This window comes from Strongylocentrotus purpuratus, unplaced genomic scaffold, assembly GCF_000002235.5.
Source record: "Strongylocentrotus purpuratus isolate Spur 01 unplaced genomic scaffold, Spur_5.0 spur5_scaffold_3, whole genome shotgun sequence".
NCBI lineage: Eukaryota > Metazoa > Echinodermata > Echinoidea > Camarodonta > Strongylocentrotidae > Strongylocentrotus > Strongylocentrotus purpuratus.
Window position 1 is genome coordinate 7,622,966 of NW_022145609.1, and position 22,909 is coordinate 7,645,874.

Genomic DNA, 22,909 nt, shown 5'->3' on the forward strand with positions numbered 1-22,909 from the left:
AATTGAAATTCAAACCTTTGGGGCTTGTGATCCTGAAGGTGAAACTCAATAAATGAGGTGTCATATGAAAGAGCAGGTTTTTCTCCATATTCCCCAAGGGGGCGCACCCCGAAATTCTAAAAATATCTTGGTCAAAACAGCGATTTAAATGTTGTTTGCATCCTAGCTCCAAAATTTGCCACTTTCCTGAGCTGCGCCCCCCGGGCCTATGTCCGGCTAGACGTAAGGAAAATATATATGCACTTATTTTTTCGCTAGCCCCAAGAGATCACTCGCCCCAACAGTTTAAAAATACCCTTCCCACATTTTTGGAATCAGCTAATTAGGGAGGCGTGAGCTCCGCTCAGTCCAAACCATGGTTACATCGCGTAACATCTGCGCGAATAGTGAATGAAAGTATGGATAGCTGTTCGCGCCATAGAACCCGGAAGTGAATACACGTTATAGTCAATGGCAATATCGCGGAGACAACACACGTTGTCTCCGCGATATTGCCATTGACTACAACGTGTATTCCCCTTCGGGTTCTATGGCGCGAACGTACTAGTCAATGGCACATATCGCGAAGACAGCGTGGCTCAAGCTGCAAGTCTCGCATTGGCTTAGCAACATGCATACGATATGCATACGCTTGCATATCACGCGATACAGCTGTTTGTCTGAATTTAGCAAAACAACAACACTCTGCGTGGACGTCTTTTTCGTCGATTTTGACCAAAATGATATGAATATACCAGTGTTTTGGAGGGGCTGTATCTTTTGATAGAAACATCGGTGAGACTTGAAATTTGAAATGTATTATTCTGATTACATTTTTTATTCAAATAACAAACAAAAATGGTGAAAAACGATCCCAAATTGAAAATTGAAAAATCGTTCAGACACCCTACCTCTATCCTATTTCTCACAAAGCAAACATTGCGAAAAGCAAAACAAAAATGAGGCAAAAATAAACTCGGCTTTCCCTTCAAAGTTCGCTTCTTTCTACTTTCTAGGTTACTTCTTTCCTCTTTTAAAGGGACAAAGTAACATTGTTCAGATGAGAGCAAATGGTGCTAAGGTAGTGACTTCAATGCTTGATGTACAATGAAAGATAATTTGAAGGTTTGAATGAAAACAGACCATTATTTATGATAAAAATTGGGAAAAACTGATCCGATCGATTCCTTGTTTTTCCCAACTTTATTATTGCAATTTAATTACATTTGAGGTGAATGTAAATTGTCACGAAGCAATGAATCAGCTCTATATAATTATACCATTTCAGCGTTGATTTTTAAAATCCTGTCTTTTTATGTCTTATTTTCATGGAAAAACGGTTAGAAAATTCTTGGTTAGCCAAAAACTTGACAATAATCACTGATCATTTTCATTGATCGGCGATCAGAATTTATTATCCAATTTCACATGAGCGGCCAACGATCCGATGATCGGTTGCATGTGCAGGTTCTACGCACTGTCACCATGGTTTTGGGCTGAGCAGAGTCAAGGGGAAGGGTATTTTCAAACTAATTGTATGTGTGGGGCTAGCAAAGAAATAGGCGTATAGATATACAACATGTATGTTCATTATGGCTGGAACTACTTAACCCTCAGGAGGTCATTTCTCAAAAGTGGGTAATCTCTGAGCTACGATGTAAGCAATGTTTAAATTGCAGTTTTGATCAAGATATATTTAGAGTTCCGAGATGACCCCTTTTGGGGCATATGAAGACAAACCTGCTCTTTCATATCACACCTCATTTGTTGTGCATCACAAAGAATGTAGGTTTGAATCACAATTTGGTAATAAAAACATTGACCAATTTTGCATGAATGCACAATGCACATAGACTGCATAGGGATCCAAGCACTTTCTATGGTAAGCGTTTTAGCACACAAAACCGAGTGCGCGATTAGATGCCCTACTTGTAGTGGCACAAAATGCATATTTCAACCTCCATCTTATTTGTACATGTACATGTAAGTTATTCTATTTTGATTTTAAAAAAATATATAAAAGTCATCTTGGATCATTTCATTTTGTATAATTGATTTTGATTGGGATATGCCTATTTTGCAGGCTGAGCAATGGCTGATGACCCAATGCCTGCACCAAACCAGATAGCAGACAACAACATGAGTTCAGACATGAATCACCCAGGAACAGGACCCAGTGGTCCACCAGGATCAGGACCAGTGCAGGGCTACGAGCAAGGAGGAACAGGTACACACTATTGTGGTGATCCCACATTTGCCCTGGGCATTATTTCACCAAAGATATATACATGTAGGGTTAGGGTTGCGATTGGGTTTAGGCTATGGTAGGTCTAAGGTTAGGTATAGTAGTTGGTTCAGGGTTGAAGTTAGTTTTGGTTGCCAGATCAATTGTCAACAGAGCACCTACCGTATTTATTGTAGAACAAACAAGTGAAATTATTAACCTTCATGATTTGAGATGAATGCATTACTACTCAAAGTTTCAATTATTTCACTTTATATTTATTCATCAAAATTACTGCCAGTTTTAAGCTTATTACTAATTTATATCTCTGTAATATCACATACATTTAGTTTACTTGTTCTCTTTTTCTTGAAACATTGTTAATTCCTTTCTGAAATGAAATCAACTGGTATATTGTTATATGTATATGAACCATTCAACTTGTTTTTTTCTCTTCCAAAAAAAGAGTTTCTGTTGTAATGACCTCTTATTCTTTAAAATCTCTAGGCCCTAGAATGCAATCACAAGGAGGACCTATGCCAAGCCCTATGCAGGGAGGACCAAGCAATAGCCCAATGATGACACCAAGTCCAGGCCCTGGAATGTCCGGTCCTAGCCCCAGTGGCATGCAGCAAGGGCCAGGCCCAATGGGAGATAGTAATATGATGCCACCATCGATGAGCCCCATGCAGGGGGGTCAGGGGCACATGATGCCCCCTCAGGGACCACCATCCATGGGAGGTCACGCACCTTCGTCTGGTCCAGGACCTATGCCACCATACCAGTCACAGATGATGAATCAAGGTACGTGATCACTCTTGTCATGTTTCGTCAGTAGAGGCTCAGTTTTCATCAGCCATGTCCATGTTTTCAACTTTAAATGTAAATTGGCAAGCTAATTTGTCCCATTTGTGACAGACCCCATTTATGGTTCTTACTGAATGGATTGGATGAAATATCAAGGAAAAAGATATTTCTGATGTCGGTTGTGTTCATAACATCATAAGTCTTTGTCATGTATGGGAGACTAATTGATCTTATACCTTGGACTTTCCTAGGCAAGTTCCACATATTTCAAGAATATTAGGACTATGATAATGACATCTGGTTCTAAATGAATTGTCTTATGGCATATCATTTTACCCATTCTAGGTCCTCGCCCTGGTCACAACCCAATGGCCCCTCCTAACCAGGGCTATATGGGAGGTCAGTACGGAGGTCAACATGGAGGTCAACATGGTGGACAGGGAATGAATACAGGTCAATAAAATAGTTCATAATATATTATAGGTCTGATTGCTGTATGGATTTTAGGAAATATACCAAGCATATCATAGCCGGTTACAATAAAAGCACATGCATTCTATTTAAAAAAAACAGAATTTATGAAAGGATCAGTTGTTCCATGTGTGTAAAAAATTGCATAACCTGAGATGGAATGCATGGATAGATAGATTCATTGTTGTCTCATTAGCTATTAGGATTGTGATGTGTCTTTGTGAACATGAATATATAATCACAAAAATAACCCTTCCTGAGTGATCAGTTGGACACAGAGATGGCTGTCAGTCACAGAACACGTTCTGAACCCAGCATTCATGTTGGTGATTTGATCTCTTTTCTTATGTGTTTCTGTCTTTCTTGTTCTTAGGTGGGTCTGTGGCTGGACATGGTATGATGGGTCCTGGGCAGCAGTACCAGGGGCCTCCACACCAGGTACCACCACACCAGGGACCTCCTCACCAAGGCCAAATGCATCAAGGAGGACCCCATCAAGGACCTATGCATCAAGGACCACCCCACCAGGTGCCACCCCATCAGGGCCCCCCACATCAAGGTTCCCCTCACCCAGGCCCACCACATCAAGGGGGGCCTCACCCAGGCCCACCCCATCAGGGTTCATCACATCAGGGCCCGCCGCACCAGGGCCCGCCGCACCAGGGTCCTCCTCATCAAAGTGGACCTCATCAGGTACCTAGCTCTCATCAGGTACCCCCTCATCAAGGTGGCCCGCACCAGGGTGGACCACCCCATCAAGGAGGACCACCCCATCAAGGAGGTCCACCTATGCAGGCTCAACAGGGCCAGCAACAGCACCAGGTACCTCAACATCCAACCAGTGGTCACCAAGGCCCACCTCATCAGGGGCCAACATCACACTCTGGTCCTGGACCTCACCAGGGAGGACAGCCAGTTCCTTCTGGTCCACACACTGGACCACCACACCAGGGTCCCAAGCCTATGCCAAGCCAAGGGAGCATGCCTGGTCATGGGCCTATGCAGAACCCGCTTGAACATGGCCAACGAGGTCCAAGCCCTGTTCAGAACTTCCCTATGCAGAGCTCTGGACCAGGACAAGGCCCACATGGATCACAGTCTCAACAGATGAACCAGAATTACAACCCTAACAACTACACCATGCTACAAAGAGTAAGAACTCTGTGATATTGATGCATATTTCCTTTCTTTGTATTTTGATTTGCAAGCTTTTTATGCCACTTCTTGGTCATTTTATTCCATTAACTGTTCATTTTATCAAGGTGAATTACATCAGGAGTTATCTATATGTACACTCTATCCATTAGATACAGTGGGTGTTGAGCATGTTAATATATTTTCATGAATTACAGATGTATCCTTTGAGGACTGCTGTGTCATTCCTAGTTCTACATTTTTTGAAATTTCATAAACTCTGCATAATTGTCTTTAAAATCTTAATAAAAATGGTTAAATATCTGTATATATATACAGAGTATTCTGTTCCATACTACAATGCCATCTTTACTTCAAGCTCTCTTATACTAACCCCATCAAAGTTGCTCATACGTGGGTATATAGAGGGCAGCACACAGACCTACGAACGGGAGTGTAATTCCTGTTGGCTCGGTGTTGTGTGTTGTTCGCCAAGTTGCCTACTTCACGAACGACTATATACCCACCCATTAAGACAAAATATTCTCTTGTAAATCAGTAAATCAACATCATAATGCATTACACAGCACTGTCTTGATGACTTTCCTTTATCCATTACGTTCAGGCTTTGGAGACGATGCAAGAGAAGGGGTTACAGAACGACCCTCGCTACCCACAGATTGTTGCTATGGCTAACAAAGCTAAGCAGTACGCTCACATGCAGCAGCAGTCCATGCCCCCATCGGGCAATATGGGCGGACCACCAGGCAGAAATGGAGGAGGTAACATATCTTCTCCATCATTTTTATGAATTATGAGATTCTGTAATGATGTCTAAAGAGTTAAACTCTTCACTGTCTTTGTTGAACCTATGGAACAAATGGGTCTGTCACAGTCGACATCGGGCACATGTAGGACAGTTTACTATTAAATGATAAGGCCGTCCAGGGGTTTAGATTCATGTGCGAATAAAGAGTCAATTGAAGAGTGAACAATATCAAAGAGATAGGCGTATCATCATTTAATCGGAATAGGTAGGAAATTGTAATTACCTTTTGCAAGTCATGGATATGTACCTTTTTTTTTACTGGTAGAATATGCACACATCAGATGAGGAAAGCATTACAATGCATAATGTTTTAATTTTTAGAAACTTTGTGGAATTTGGCAGTTTACTTTTTACTCTAGTAGTTTGACACACTTGATCATGCCATGACTAGGTATGTCTTCTAGATTGCACTTAAAAAATGAATCTGTACTTCATTGTAAATCATGTCACGTTCTATTCTAATCTGTGTCCTTGAAGGTTATATGGAGGGCTCGGGTAACATGCCCCCATCAGGCTACCAGCAACACAGCGGACCCCAGCGAGCCAGGCCTAGCCCCTTCACACCGGTCCAGCTCCAGCAGCTAAAGGCACAGATCATGGGCTACAAGTTCCTCTCACGTAACCAACCTCTGTCTGATCATCTGCGCATGGCCATCCAAGGACAGTACCAACAGCAGATGAGTAAGATGAAATACTAATCATAGTTGTTGTTGTTGCTCTTATATTTAGTTGCGTTTTTTTTTTTGTGTTTTTTTTGCGGCCGAATATTTGAGTACGAGAAATCGTACTCGAGTAGTTGTCAACAGTGCGGGTACTCGAGCATTCGACTACTCGTCGCAGTCCTACTAGATAATGTCTCCTACATTATTCACTTCTCTAATCACTAAATACTCTGAATTTTTATATTTCATGGCTATGTAACAGATAGAATGGTTATTGTAGCTACATAAAGGTTCCAACAACTAACACATGGAACCCACATATCTGGTTTTGTTGTACCGTATTTGCCGGCGTAAAGGCCGCACCGCCGTATAGGCCGCACCCCCAACTTTGACATTTCGTAGAGGAAAAAAAAAACTACAACAACAAAAAAAAAAAAAAAAGAGAAAAAAAAAATGGACCAAACAAAATGATCGTAATTTTCTTGTAGAACACTCTTTTTTTTTTACAAACTATACCAAATTCATCAATATTCTTATAAATCAACAAGAAGTTAACCTAAAAAATGATCATAATTTAGCAGATCTTCATCGACTTTTAAGCTAGTACTGTATCGTAAGCAGATTTGGTATCCTACAATACCCCTTCCTCGATGTGCGGTGTAATCTGAAATAGCATTTTTCGACCTGCGCAGTTGCGTTGCGCGGCAGCTAGCTCCGTAAGTAACGGCCTGTCCCTTTGTTTACTTTTTGGAGATGCAATGGTATGGACTTAGATCTAGATCTATCGGCAGATTTTATTAGAAAAATAAGTTTTTTCGTCTTCATGTCAACTATGCAACATAAACTTGTCGGTAAGTTGTGTGGAGTTATTCTAGAATTGTCCTGTACCGTTGTCTAGTCATGCTACCGTTCCTATAGTCCCATACGTGCAAATGGACGTGATGTTTTGACCGCTGAATTTTGTTGTTGTTGCGTATACGCCGCACCCCGACTTTTTGATTTTTTCTCACCCGAAAATACTGCGGCCTTTACGCCGGAAAATACGGTAGTGACTTAGGTTTGTTTCTATAGAGAGGTATATCTTATCACACATCTCACTGGTTACCAATTAAGAATGTTTGCTATATTATGTTATGATGTTATATGGTCTCCCTGACCTTATCAACTGCATGAAATAACATTCAGTGAAGACAGTAAACATAGAGATTGACACTACAGTCAAACCTGCTTTAGTGACCACCTGTCTTCAAAGACCACCTGTCTACAATGGCCACAGTATTTGTTCCTCTTGAAAATGGGTTCTCATTGAAACATCTACTAAGGAACCTTTCTACAAAGACCACCTGTCTTCAAAGACCACTTTTTGTGTTTCCCTTGGGCGGTCGCTATAGACAGGTTTGACTGTATTATGTATTATGTTATAATAATAATAATAATAATTAAAATAGTAGCTACTGTATTATGATGTAACATGGTCTCTGTGACCTTATAAACTGCATGAAATAACATTCAGTGAAGACAGTAAACATAGAGATTGACACTATTTTGTCGGACGTGAAAGGACCTCTAAAGACATTGTTGTTCTATGTTCTGTGTAGGAGGTGGCCAAGGTCCTATGCCTGGTCAGCCAGGTCAGATGCACATGTCATCTCACAACCAACCCTGGGGCAACCAACAGCAACCAGGCAATCAGCAACACCGCAAGGGCCCGTCTAACATGAGTGACATGTTATCCAGCCCCAGGATGCCTCAACAGATGCAGCAACAGCAGCAGCAGCATTCGCAGCAGGGTGCTCCAGGAGCGTTCCCTGGGCAGCAGCAGCCAGGAGGAGGCAGCGCTCAGACACAGCAGCCCCTCCCTCCTCCTAACTCAAACATCACCACTGTAGGGATGCTGCTGGCTAAGCAGAACAGACAGGTGCCTGTGGCCAAACCCAAGGGATTAGACCCTGTGGAGATCCTTCAGGAAAGAGAGAACAGGTGAAGTCTTACTGGAGCTCATAATCTCAATCAAATATAGATATTAGGGAATAGTGTTTTCCATTTCTTTCATTAGTAAACCACTCTAAGATTCAACTAGAATTTCTCAAGTCAGTGTGTATTTTATTCTAGCTCTTAACATTTCTTGTTAATTTGATAATTTGGTGTCGTTTGATATTGGTAAGAATAGCGTGATATCTGCTTTCAGCAGCATGTAGTGTTATCAAGTCATAGCGAGACTCTCTAGTTTATTTTGTGGTAGATGAATTAGTCTTTATTATTATCATAACAGAATATTTCAGTTTCAGTTTTTCAAGAAGTAAATTAATTTTTCAAACTTTGCGTCTTTTTCCAGAGTTGCTGCCCGCATCTCATACCGCGTCACGGAGCTGCAAACCCTTCCCGGCAACCTCCCCGAGGACCTGCGTGTGAAGGCCACCATAGAGCTCCGAGCCCTTCGTCTGCTCAACTTCCAGAAGCAGCTTCGCCAGGATGTAGTGGCCTGCATGCGTAAGGACACCACTTTAGAGTCGGCTCTAAACATCAAGGCTTACAAGCGCTCTAAGAAACAGACCCTGAGGGAAGCCCGCATCACAGAGAGGCTGGAGAGACAGCAGAAGATGGAGCTGGAACGCAAGCGCAGACAGAAACACCAGGTTTGTATGATAGACTAGCTAACAAATGTTTTCAAAAGTTTATGCACAGCTCTCCTTTAGTTGTTGCACTATACAAGGAGTACCTAGTGTATACTAGGATCCTACAATACAACCATTGGAATACAATATCTTGTGACAGGTATTATACAAATGATGCATGCGCATGAGTTCATTATACGATCTATCCGCACTTGAGTTGAGATCTGCGTGTATCTATAGCACGAAGCCGTTAGGCTGAGTGCGATGGATACACACAGCATCAACGAGGGCGGATAGATCGTATAATAAACGAATGAAAACATGCATCATTTGTTTTATACAACGAAAATCCTAAATCCTTGTTATTTGATGTAACAAAAATTAATTCAAGATTGTTTCGTGACAGTATATGGCTGACAAATAAATCTCAAGTTTTAATATGTCTCAATTTGTGCTCACACATAATTATAAATATAGCCGGAGACACTTACCTCTACACCCATTTACGCATGGTGCTGCGCAAGAATAGGCCCATGCACACGCAGTATTAAGCGCTCTAACCTCTACACGCACTACTGCACGCTCTGAAAACAAGTTAAATAGTACTGGAAAATATTGCACTCCTTTTTAATGAAAATGAGTGCAATAGGCGCATCTCAATCTCGCATGACCAATCATTTGATTAGGATCTGGGAGTGAGTTGTATAAATGCTTATAGCTTGGTATTAGATGCTATTGTAAAAAGCTTTAAAATGTAATCATTTATACAGATAACATAATTGTGGATCTTTTGTCAAAACCCTTGACTGTTGCTCAATTATAGGTCAGTTTTAAATAGTAAAGTACATTTGCAGTGAATGCTGCTTTACTTTTAGATTCATGGATTCTTGATGAAATTATTCTGTTGAATACCTTGGATAAGATAATAACCAGACAGTCTGTTTCATGATTATTTGACAGATTTGCACGAAAATGTAGATAACACTACTGTGATGAATGCATAGATAAGCCACCTCTTTCTTTATTCCTAAATAGGAATATTTGAATTGTTTTTGTTGAATACCTAGATGATCAGCCAATTCTCTATTTATGATTTCACAGGAATATTTGAGCTGTGTTATCGCGCATGCTAAGGAGTTCCGTGAGTTCCATCGTGGCATACAATCCAAGATCTCCAAGTGTAACAAGGCTGTCATGATGTACCATGCCAACACGGAGCGAGAACAGAAGAAGGAGAGCGAGAGGATTGAGAAAGAGCGTATGCGCCGCCTCATGGTAAGACTACGTTTCACATTATATCCTCTTGTTTTTTTTATTCCTGAGGTTAGATAACTCAAAAATTATGTTTTACATTTGAAGTACACAGTTAACACAATACTGCAAAAAGAAGGTGTGTAACGGGGAAAAAACAACTATTTAGCACCTTAATTTGTAAACCTCTAGCCAACAGAAAACTATCAATTAGAACAGAATACAAATTGCAATAAGAATTGCAATGTCAGTTGGTCTGATTATAAATGCAATGAATGATTTTTACCCTGAAAGAAATTTGAAATGATTTTGAGTATTAGATGTTCTGAGAAAAATTACTCCATTTAAGGAAAGGAAATTGCTAATGATTTTGAACATTACAAGAGATGTAACAGGACTTCTTGAGTTAAGTCTATGCTGTACTCGTAAATATTCATAATAAATGACACATGCCTTTAAGACTAAAACAACAACATTGATGGATGATTTTTAGGTCCATCAGGATAGACGAAGTCTTTTTTTATTCCAGTCTATTTCCTGTCACCATTTTCAATGTCATGTTACAAACCCCAAGTGTTGGTGGGAACACCTATTATTGATACCCTTATTATCTGTGCTCTATTACCACAGGCTGAAGATGAAGAAGGTTACAGAAAGCTTATTGACGAGAAGAAAGACAAGCGTCTAGCCTACCTGCTGACCCAGACTGACCAGTACATCGAGAGCTTGACCCAGCTGGTCAGACAGCATCAGGACGTCATGAAGAAGATGAAGAGAAGGAAGAAGAAGAAGGTACAATATCCCTCTCTCACTTTCATTTCTTCATTGTAGTACTCCTTCAAAATTCATGAACTTTGGAATATTTAATGTCCTTTCATTATTCAGCACAGTGTAGAATTTCTGTTTTTCTATTGAATAATGTTTCAGACTTACATGTAGGTAGTCCAATACAGGTTAATTCTTCTGGCATGTCCCAATTTTGTTTAAAGATTGTAATTTTTACTATTCTGTTTAATTTGCTTCCAGCCTAATTGTCATTTTTTAAGCGAGTTAGTGGATGTAAATTATCCGGCTTTGTACGAAGTTGCTTTGACATTGCGGGATAATGAAAATAATTTCTTAGACATACTAACACTTATCAAATAGCAGTTACAAAAGAGCAGATTGTCTCTCTCAAATCAATCGTTTGATATGACTTAAAATTAGAAGTTGCTATTGTTTTAACAATTATAATATGTTCATGTAAAAATGTGTTGGCAGTTGCCCCCTATTTCATTACAGCCTTTATGCTGCAAACTTTTTATATTATTTCATGTTATTCCCGATCAGATTTTGCATGCTAAACTGGCACACGTGTTTTTGTTACTTTGAATTTTTGCTGTGTGTAAATTTTTCTTTTGAATGAACCTCATGAATGAGTGAAATATCATTTTAATAAATTTGTTTTAATTTTTGTCATGGTGCTAAAATGTTAAAAGATTACTTTGTGCCAAGAATTTCATTATTTTTAAAATATATGTTTCTAGTTCAATCTACATCACAGTGATGGCCTGAGTCACTTATTCAAATGAAGCAGTAACTAAATTAACTATTCTTGCTTTTGAAAGTGCACATATTTTTTGAGCCATTGACCATCACTGGTTTTACTTTTTTGTTTGATTTCATAATTTGTTTTTATTCTTTTGGTTTATGAGTCTAAATACACAACTAAAACATGTTTGAATACAAATTTATTAAGGCCTAATGAATGAACATTGAATTCATTTCATGTCCTGTTGATAGCATTTGCACACAAACACATCCACACTTGTTTTTCCTCCTCCACCCCTCCCTTTGTTACCATAGGAACCAACTACCAGTGAAGCCCTCAAAGAAGGGGTGAGTTCATACATCACAAAATCTCCTGCTACTTCTCCATCCATCTCATATAAACACACATGTATTCAAATTTCATGCTCACATCATCCTTATGAGGCTTGCTTTACGCTTGACTGACTTAGAAATTACTCTCAAACCAGAATTTATCACAATTTATAATTGTGTCATATCTGTGTTCAGCTTCATGCTGCAAAACTACACTGAATTATTGCATGTCAAGAAAATATCTTGCCATGAATATGGCACTACCGGTAGTTATTTTTTCTGGAAAGTTTCTGATCTTGCAATAAATATAAGAATCCAAAAAGACTTTAAATTTCTGCACTGGCCCTTTAACTCTGAGCCTGCTGTTTGGTCAGTAGCTGAATGTCTTTACTCGAAAGTACAATGACGTTTAACGTACTTGCATCATAATCATATTATATATATATATATATATATATATATATATATATGTATTTATACACTGCTCTCTACAGTCATCTATCTGCATCTTTAGTAATACTTTGTGTAACTCTCTTGAATGTACATATGCATACTGCGTACCACCTTTGCTCTTCATTTTTTAATTCTTCATGAAAATACTTAACATCATCCCTTTTCTCTGCTCAAATTATTTATCTACTATTTTCTTCTTATTCTCCACTCAATTTTTTTAAACGTCTACTTTCTCTCTGAATTTCTTCAATTGACCATTTTACTTCTGACTCGTTAACAAATCATTCCTTTAGTCATTTAACAAACACCATTATGTAACTTATGTGTATTTTACTTTCTTTCTTGAATTCTTGCCCACAATTATACAACTTCCACACAGCTGCGCCAGGAGTGTCATTTTTGACAGACATGGCGCATTATAAATGTTCACTATTATTTATTATTATTATTATTATTATTTAGTCAAAAGTGTGTACATTTATATAGGAATAATAAAATTCTATGAAGTACTCTTAATATACCTTAATTATATATGAAATCATGATCATAGTTTCTGCAAATTCTTTTCAACTTCAGTTGCTTTGTGGGCTTTTCTTAGCATCATATTCAATTAACATGTATTTGTTCTCTTTCTAATACTTCTGAATACACAATTACTGTTATGTTGTATTGTCATATAATGAAGATTTGTAGAATATATCTCTCATCTAAATATGAACTATAAAAACATATTTTTTATATATATATATTATAATTTCTTTTTGTCTGGAACATTTGTAAGAAAGGTCTCTTAAAGATGGTGAGATATTTGAAATGCTTCCTGAAATTCCATGTGACATCACCACTTTTGTTATAGGAGAAGAACAGAACATTATGCCAAACCTGACAGTCTGTGAGATTTGTGGTGTATTAGTAACAAAGCAATGAGACAAGGCATGCAAGAAGCTATGTTCATTTAATTGAGCTATGATTCCTATTCAGTTATTTATACAACGTAACAAGAATGGAATGGATACAAAAGCAAAAGAAATTATGCTATAGTATACCATTAATGTTGTAAAAATAATGATAATAATTATAAATTTATATAGCGCAGCTTTTATACAAAATATATTCAGCTGTGCTAGTTCAGAGCTCCTTTTTTTATACTAAATTCTAAAAAATAGAATCTCTCAATTGAACAAATATGTTTTTAATTTGGATTTGAAGACATTAGGAGATGGAGAGCTTCATATTTCTTTTGGCAATACTAGATGTCAGAAGGGGGCTTATTGTAACGAGAGGTACAAATAGAAGAAAGCTGTAAATTGATTGAAACGTGATAAGGAATTGATTGTCTCACAAACTAAATGAAATTTTAATTGTTTGTATGAATGGTTTGCATCCCTATAGCTGGTTGATGAAAGCAGTCAATCGAGTGACATGCCAGTGACTGTGATGAACCAAGAGACTGGTCAGGTGCTATCGGGTGAGGCTGCCCCTCGATCCAGTCAGCTAGAGGCTTGGCTTGAGATGAATCCTGGCTATGCTGTAGCTCCTAGAGATGAAGGTTCCGATGATGAGGAGAGTGGATCTGAAGATGTAAGGAAAGGGGTCGTGGGCGGGCGGGGTTGGTTCCACCTCAAATGTCAATAGGTATGTCTTCATCAGCTTGAGATTGCCAAATAGCCCGCTATTTCAGATTTGGGAAATAAGCCTGAAGTTACTAATCGCGTCTTCATCAACTCCAGACTCGACCTCAAGAAATTAGCTCAAGATACGTTCGCGTATAGTGCGATTCTTCGGTCAGGTGAAGACGCACCGGACAAATAGCGGGTTATTTTGCAAAATAGCCCAAGATATCTTGGGATGATTATCTTCACCGAATATCCAGCTAATTTTAACTGAGGGCTGATGAAGACGAAAATTAGCTTGATTATTCATGATCGGGATAGTTAAAATAGCGGGTTATTTGGCAATCTCGAGCTGATGAAGACAGGCCTATTTTCATCCTTGTTCCTTTGCTGTCTAGATTGGTGAAATTAAGTGTGATACAAGTACAAGACATGACCCCAAATTGGAGGATCTGATGGGGCACTACCATAAATGATATTAATGTTTTTGTATATTACATTCATAGTTGTACAAATGTGAAATCTGCCAATTGTTCTATTGGGAAGTCTCAAAAATATATTCCAATTTCAGGCCACCTCGACCTTGTCAGGTGTAGATATTCAATTTGCGGAGTTTTAGATTATGAATCTTTTTATAATTTTTTGCAGGAAAAAATCAGAAAATGATTATAAAGGCCACTAAGTTGAGATATAGATAGTTGCTATTAATGACCCGCAACTTCACAAGATATATTCTACTTTTCATATTTTGTATTCGGGAAATATGTTAAAGTGGCCTATGTGAAATTGTTGCTTGTATTTTAGGTATATGATTATTATTTCATCTCGTATTTTAATTACATGTTTATCAAAAAGATTTCTTCATTCAACATGAGTTTTCCTGTTTGTCTGATTCAGGAAGAGGACGAAGGAGAAGAAGATGAGGAGAAAGAAGAGGTGATGGTACCAGTTCCTGTTGAAACTATTAGACCTGACCTTTACGGCAAAACAGCCAAGGATATTATACAGTAAGTTCAGTCAACTTCTCTATTTTTTCAATTTTTTTGAGCCATGTTTCTCCGTAGGATTTGGTCCTTTTGGGAATATGATCACAATTTGTGTCAGTGGATAATTTTAAGCTCTAAAGAAATCTCTTTAGCAAAACATTTATCATAATTTATCTAGGAAGCTTAGCTAGATCATTGGTAATGAAATGATACTTTGTATTTAAAGATAAAGACCTGTTATGGTCATGCGATTGCATTGTGAAAGAAACGTTGTGAAATCGATCAGAAAAGGTTGATCATTTAGCACATAAGTATTGGTGTATACTGCAAGGTTCTGGAATCATCAGAATGATAAGAAATTTGGCCCAGTCTTCGTAAAGTTACAAGCACTGTACACAGAAAGATGTATATGGGACTACGCACACGTGCGTGACACGTGCGTTTATCTCTCACACACCAATAAATAAACTAATTTACCAAATATATCAATTAGTAGGCGGTTTCCCAGCAATTTTTTTATCATCATGTATTAGTCAAAACATACTCTTTCACATGATTGGTAATAAGAGCTTCTATTTCATTTTTTGAAATTCGGGCATTTCCAATACTGGCCTTTACCTTTAAGGGCAGTAAAGTCTTTTTTTTTTACAGTAAGTGCATTATTCGTAACTACATAACTTGTTAATTTTTTATCAAAGAATATATGTATAATCCTCTGTATATATATATATATATATATATTTCTTCTTCAGGGAGTCTTCAGTGGGCGATGACGAGTACAAGTCTATAGAACAGGCTGGTGGAGCTGGCTACTACAACATGGCCCATTCCATCAATGAGATAGTGACCACACAACCTGAGATGCTTGTCAATGGTACACTCAAAGAATACCAGGTAGGTTCGCACCATTTCAATTGTTGTGTACTAGTTCATTCACTTAACTCTCAACTCGAGGGTACCTGACAACTGCCGGTCATCCTCACAATTTAACCTTGTGTCTACTTCAGTGTCAACTCTTTCTTATGGTCATCGCTCTTTCTGCAAAACTTCTGCTGAAATTTGGAACAAACTACCTTTAAATGTCAAAAACTGCCAGACTGTTAACCAATTCAAAACTTGTCTCAAGACACATTTATTCAAAATTACTTTTGATGATTAACTTTGTTCACATTGATGTATATTTCATATGTATTGTAATTTGTAGGTTTATTTGCATTTTCTTTTTGTTTTGTTTAATATGTAATTGTTTATCATTGTATTTTGTTTTGCTTGTGTCTTTGACCACCATCGTGCAGGTGAAAGGTCTTCAGTGGCTGGTATCTCTGTATAACAACAATCTGAATGGAATCCTGGCCGATGAGATGGGTTTGGGTAAGACCATCCAGACCATTGCTCTTGTATGTCATCTGATTGAGAAGAAGAAAGTCATGGGGCCATTCCTCGTCATTGTACCACTCTCGTAAGTCAACACCACTACATCTGTCTTTGTCATTTCTTAGCACAGTTGATTCTGCATGAATCAAATCAAATATATTTTGTTGACCAAACTATGCAAAACGCGTGAAATACACTTCCTAAGTCAAACTTCGACTTTTTTTTGTGGTCCCAACAGATTTGACTTTGCAAAGTTAACTGTATATATTTACTCTTTCTATTTCCTGCCATTGTCTCTTTTTTTCCTACTACTATCACTTCTTTACTAAGAGGCAGTTTTGTTGGGGATGAAATAAGAAAGTCAAATATATAATATCAGATGAAAAATGAACTAAAAGATAGTGAGTAGATCTATGAAGACAGATATTATTCTTTGGTGTGAGACAGCAAATCTGGCTCTCAGCACATAAGCTGAAGTACCTGATGTGCATTGGGTAAAACTGGATGGATAACAAAATCATTTGACGTGAAAGATAGCCAGTTGTGTTTCATTAAAGGTAAAGACCAGTTTTGGAAACGCCCCCCTTTCAAAAAATGAAATGGAAGCTCTTATTACCAATCATGTGAAAGAATATGTTTACCAAGACTGGGCCAAATTTCTTATGTTGATGATTCCAGAACCTTGCAGTACACACCAATACTACAACGTTTCTTTCACAATGCAATCGCATGACCAGAAGTAAATACCAAGTCTTCTTAGATAGCATTGATAGTGAGATAATTGTTATTAGAACGGAGTCTTGGGACTGAATGAAAAAGATTAGAACAGATTAATTTCACAGTACTTCTGTTTGCCTTGTTTTGTTTGCAGAACCTTGTCCAATTGGGTGCTTGAGTTTGATAAGTGGGGACCGACGGTCCACAAGATAGTCTACAAGGGCTCTCCTCAAACCCGACGTACTCTTGCCCTCACCCTGCGATCAACCAAGTTCAGCGTACTACTCACCACCTATGAGTACGTCATGAAGGATAAAAGCTTCCTCTCCAAGGTGACTCAATCATTAACAATCTTCTCAATTCAATTCAATTCAATTTATTCATTTCCATAAAAATCACATTACAAGAACACATACATTTGCTAGAATATATATAAGTACATTAAAATATTAAACAATAATGGAAAAGGGAAGTTCTAAAAACCCAATTCTGAATATTGACAAATAATACAAATTCTTCACCCGTCAGTGACAGGGATCTTTCAATGTTTAATGAATCACTTTTTCTTCAAATTGGCAACACTGTTGGAGCTTTACTGACACTCTGAACTATCTCAAATCATGTATTTTTAAAACAGTTCATATGCAGAATTTCCTTGGGGAAAAAATTCAATAGTAAATTAATTAAGTTCTTTGTTAAATTGAGATTGTTGATGTAAAGATGTGCCAATCTGCAGATTTGAAATTTGCTTTTCTTTTTAAACTTTTGAATTAAAAAATAATTATGAAAAATGTGGCACAAGTTTTGCTAAGTAATTGTGTATTTCTGCTCATGCACATGGTATATTTATTTCCCAAACAACAAAATGTGACATTTTTCGATGATGGTAATTTGTACATGTTACTTTACTCTTGGCATCCATCCATTCTTTGTCACTCAGCTCCGTTGGAAGCATATGATCGTTGATGAAGGACATCGTATGAAGAACCATCATTGTAAGCTGACTCAGATTCTCAACACTCACTACAGCTCTCATCATAGACTCTTACTCACTGGTACTCCATTACAGGTAGCCTGACAGACTTTAAATATTTCTTCTTTTATGTTAAGCATCGTTGGTAATACCTCCTGCAAAGATTGCAGCTCTTAAAGCCCCACTGTCCTACTTGTAGCTACTTGCTCCCTCTATATAGAAAACTTCCCCAATCGGTGCCTGTTGGTCCCCCATGATCCTATTTTTCTTATGTTAGTTGAGAGCTGAGTTAATGAGATAGCCACCTGTCAGTGACCTCACTGTAGTGTTGATGGTCTTTAAAGAAAGGATTACCTAAACATGAATTTCTTTATAATGTTTTTTTTTAAAGGTAACATTTTCCCACATTTTTATTGATCGATATATTTGAAATCTCTTGTCTAATCAAGTAACAAATGTCAGAAATTCTGATGTAGATTATTCAACAATGTTGCCATCAATTGTGAATGCAATTATTTTATTTATTTGAAATCTCTTGTCAAATCAAGGAGCAAATGTCAGAAATTCCTGATGTAGATTATTCACCAATGTTGCCATTAATTGTGAATGCAAGAGAAGCTTCTAACTTTGTTTTTCTAAACTGTTTGAGTTGTTTCAAATGTAAACTCATATAAGATTCTATTTTTCCAATTGTTGCTTTGTCAGGATTTACAATATCTTGCTAACTTAGTATGGACGTAACAAATTGATTATTGCTGAGTTTGTAACTATTACCAGTGTTCATCAAGTTAATTGTTTTCCTCCGCAGAACAAACTGCCCGAGTTGTGGGCCCTGATGAACTTCTTGCTACCAAGCATCTTCAAGTCCTGCAGTACCTTTGAGCAGTGGTTCAATGCTCCCTTTGCAGCTACCGGAGAAAAGGTAAGATGGGGAATGAGTCTCTGTATGTATTAAAAAAGTGTACTCAAGACCAACTTTAATGTTTTTTCCAGGTTTTTACTAGGTGTAGTTAAGTAAGGAAAAGGTTACCCTGATGACTTAAAGTGACTTGGTAACATTACCTCAGATTCTAGAAATAAAATCCTGGATTTAGCCCATGCTGCAATCATAAAGAAACCTTTAGGTCTGTTAGGAATCCCATGACTTTTACAAGCCGATCACCTGTCTGATTATCAAGATATTCATGATTGGAAATCAAAATTCAAAATTTGTTTTCCTAACGTTTTTTTTTATAACACTACAGTCTATTGGGGAAATGAGTATGGTAAAAGCGGTCACTCAAAGATTTTTACTTTTTGAGGCACTTCATGATCATTTTGAAGCGCAATTTTTTAGGGCATCAATATTAAACCATATCACAGACACTGATAACACGTACATGTAGGGTCATGGATCTCAGATTTAACATCGTTAAACGTCCAGGTTTTGCTAGGTGTAGTTGAGTAAGGGAAAAGTTACCCTGATGACTTAACTATCTAGAAAACGGTGTTTATTTCTGTGAATTGTCTGCAACTTTGATTTCATCTCTTGATTCTGTTGATAGGTTGAGCTGAATGAGGAAGAGACCATCCTGATCATCCGTCGTCTTCACAAGGTTCTTAGGCCGTTCCTTCTGCGTCGTCTCAAGAGGGAAGTGGAATCACAACTCCCAGAGAAGGTCAGTGCTCATCGTGATCAGCGTTTAGCCTTTGAGGAAACATAAAATTGAGCATGGAATTCCCATTATTATTATTATTTTCATCAGAGTAGTAATATGACACCATCGTGTGGCATCAGTGAGACCTTTTTTTAGCACAATTCATCAATCCTTTTGTCACAATTGAATTCATGGCTTAAAAATAATAATAATATCTTTCGATTTATTTAGCGCATAATAATTAATAATTTATTCTCTATGCACTTTACATTAACTCTTATCCCGCCATAATGAATACAGCCTAATGCCACAGGGCTAATTCCCATTGTGCCAAGTTAATTTTAAGTATTATGAAATATAGGTACATGATGCTCTCAATCATCTAGAACCCATCCCTAGCATTGATATAAATATACATTGACATTGAATAGAATTTTTATGTTTCCATTTCTGTTGTTCTTATTGACAGGTTGAGTATGTGATCAAGTGTGACATGTCAGCTCTGCAGAGGTTACTGTACAGACACATGCAGACTAAGGGAATCATGCTGACTGATGGCTCAGAGAAAGACAAGAAGGTTTGTGGATTTTGATTTACCAGTTATTTAGAAACCATCAAACTATAAAGACAAAGTTAGACACAGTTACTGGTTGCTGAAACTGTATTTCATCCCTAGAGAAACCATTTTTGTCGAAGAGAAATCTGGATGAGAAGATCACTATTCAGTCCTCTGTTGATAGTTCTAGCCTTGTATGGTTATTAATAATAATAATAATAATAGGCATTTCTATAGCGCCGTCTATCTAAAAATTCTATTCCGAGGCGCATTTATTATTACCCCGGCTTTAGCCAAGCTGCCATTACAGCACTCCAGCATTTCAAGGAATGAATTCCTGCCAGGTACCCATTTACCTCACCTGGGTCTAGTGTGGCAAATGAAGATAAATGCCTTGCCAAAGGACATTAGTGCCATGTCGGGGATCAAACCACAACCTTTGAATTTCAAGTCAAGTGCTTAAACCACTCGACTACGACACTTCTATACATTAATATCAGGGACAACAATTTTCTGTCTCTGTTTAACACATCATTTCCAGAATTTTGGATACACCTAGAGCCATATGTTTAGGAGACATGCTCAAGATGCTAAGCTTACATGCAATCTTTTGCCAAATTTCACCGCAAGAATGAATGGGGGGGGGGGGGGGGGGTTCAAAAGTGAGAAGGACTTTGTAACCTTATGTATAAGTGTAAATCTTATGATTCAAAATGCAATACCATATACCACATTGTGGATGGTGAAAGTGATCATACAGGGGTTTTATTCACTAGTTAGTTTCAAACTATGAAAATGGGAGTGTAGTGTTAGTAGCAATGAAGGATTCTCATGAGATGGTTTAATTCCTTGTTTTTTCTAACCAGGGACGTGGTGGTACCAAGGCGCTGACAAACACCATCATGCAGCTCAGGAAGATATGTAACCATCCATTCATGTTCAGACATATCGAGGTAAGAAATCTCTCGTTAATGAAAAAATATTGATATTCTTGGTACTATTGATTTAATTTGACAGTGTCTAAACATAAACTCAGACCTATGTTAATACATTTTATAAACTGGATATACAAAGAACCTAAATTTCACCCAAGTCTTTTGGGCATAAAATGAAATAACCTTGTATCACACTTATATTTTTCTGTTCATATACATTTAGATGTAATATACAGAGTATTTGTTGTGGTTTTGTGTTGGTAATAAAAACAAAGGTTCCGTCTTATAGATTACAGTGGACGATGTAAAGAACTTAGAAGATCATGTGTATTTCTAGTACTCATTTCCACACTTGCGTTAGTACATGTTAGTATTTGTTACCCTGTTGTATTATCTTGCTATTTCTCCCCCAGGAATCTTTCTCTGAGCATCTTGGAGTGACCGGTGGCATCATCTCTGGCCCTGACCTGTACAGAGTGGGCGGTAAGTTTGAACTGCTTGACCGCATCCTGCCCAAGCTGAAGGCTCTTGGTCATCGTATCTTGCTCTTCTGTCAGATGACCACTCTGATGACCATCCTAGAAGACTTCTTTGTCTACAGAGGTAAGAGAAGGATATATCTATTCATTTAAAATTGTTTATCTTTGCAGTTTCTATCTTTCATGTTTGTTTGATTTGGTTTGTAAGTACGTTGTTTTATATTACTGTTAAGAAAGCAAATGTCTGGTTGTAAGGAAACAGCCTGGGACTGACTGCTTTAAAGGTCCCATTTGCTGTCCAAAAAAATGAAAAGGTTAAATTCCAACGACAATACTGATTTAGAAACGAAAGGGCTTGAAAATGGCTTTTAGTTGGAAATAACAACCAATAGTTGTCAAATCGACTTAAGTGATTGCAATCACGTAAGTGATAGTCTGATTTTCAGACCCTTTTACAGAATGGTCGTAAATTTTTGCTGCACAAAGATTCAAACCGTTTGATTTTGGCCATTACAAGTAGTGGGTTATTGATGTAGACAAATGCTCAATGTACCCTTTACAGCTCATTTTATGTACCAAACTTACCAAAGAAAAAGTCAGTCAGTCAGTCACTCAATAGTGTCTGTCAGTGAATTCTAGAAAGTAAACAGGTTTCCTAGCATACTTTGAATATTAGGACACTGCTAACATTTAAATTTAACAGAAAGGACATACGTGACATGTTCATAATTCCTGCAAAGTTGTACAGAATTTGATGTTGGCTGCAACAAGGGGCTAAATAATGAAGCTCAATGCCAAACCAAAGAGCACTAGTTCCTCAACTTGGTTTTGAACCTGGGACCTCCTGAATATGAGACCACTGCTTTACCACTGAGCTGTAGATGGTTGATTAGACCAGCTAATATAACGAGTGTTATTTCTATCCAACAGGTTTCAAGTATCTGCGTTTGGATGGTACGACCAAGGCTGATGATCGTGGCATACTTCTTCAGACCTTCAACGAGGCTAACTGCCCGTACTTCATCTTCATGTTGAGTACCAGGGCAGGTGGTTTGGGGCTCAATCTTCAGACTGCTGATACTGTCATCTTGTTTGACAGTGACTGGAATCCTCATCAGGTAGACACTCAATAGCTCATGGTCTTGGGGTCAGTCCCATGTGTTCAATTCAATGTTTGTCATCTTGTAAGACCATACAAGTGATAATTTCATGTAATTGAGTTATACATAAGTAGTGTTTCAGGTAACTTTAGAATTTTCTACTGCATATTAAAGCATCTTTGAATGTTTTCTTTATAATTTGTGCTTCAAGAATTGTGAGGTGTCAGACATAAGGTGCACATGAAATTCAA

The 22,909-nt window shown here is 37.9% G+C and overlaps 1 protein-coding gene across 3 annotated transcripts in view; it reads left to right on the forward strand.

Moving 5' to 3' along the window:
• Positions 1-22,909, forward strand: part of LOC589355 (transcription activator BRG1) — a 31,867-nt gene that overhangs the window by 688 nt on the left and 8,270 nt on the right. Inside the window, exons 2-24 of one of the 3 annotated variants that reach the window (XM_030996986.1) lie at positions 2,063-2,206; positions 2,711-3,007; positions 3,356-3,463; positions 3,855-4,633; positions 5,241-5,397; positions 5,922-6,125; positions 7,705-8,086; positions 8,442-8,742; positions 9,823-9,996; positions 10,603-10,764; positions 11,818-11,850; positions 13,681-13,869; positions 14,799-14,908; positions 15,640-15,781; positions 16,183-16,346; positions 17,133-17,310; positions 17,919-18,047; positions 18,760-18,873; positions 19,496-19,609; positions 20,058-20,165; positions 21,011-21,097; positions 21,493-21,682; positions 22,489-22,676. In XM_030996986.1, the coding sequence (XP_030852846.1) occupies positions 2,071-2,206; positions 2,711-3,007; positions 3,356-3,463; positions 3,855-4,633; positions 5,241-5,397; positions 5,922-6,125; positions 7,705-8,086; positions 8,442-8,742; positions 9,823-9,996; positions 10,603-10,764; positions 11,818-11,850; positions 13,681-13,869; positions 14,799-14,908; positions 15,640-15,781; positions 16,183-16,346; positions 17,133-17,310; positions 17,919-18,047; positions 18,760-18,873; positions 19,496-19,609; positions 20,058-20,165; positions 21,011-21,097; positions 21,493-21,682; positions 22,489-22,676 (4,446 nt within the window). In that variant the 5' untranslated portion in view covers positions 2,063-2,070. The remainder of the gene's footprint in view (positions 1-2,062; positions 2,207-2,710; positions 3,008-3,355; positions 3,464-3,854; positions 4,634-5,240; positions 5,398-5,921; positions 6,126-7,704; positions 8,087-8,441; positions 8,743-9,822; positions 9,997-10,602; positions 10,765-11,817; positions 11,851-13,680; positions 13,870-14,798; positions 14,909-15,639; positions 15,782-16,182; positions 16,347-17,132; positions 17,311-17,918; positions 18,048-18,759; positions 18,874-19,495; positions 19,610-20,057; positions 20,166-21,010; positions 21,098-21,492; positions 21,683-22,488; positions 22,677-22,909) is intronic. The other 2 variants (XM_030996987.1, XM_030996988.1) reach the window with 2 other exon arrangements.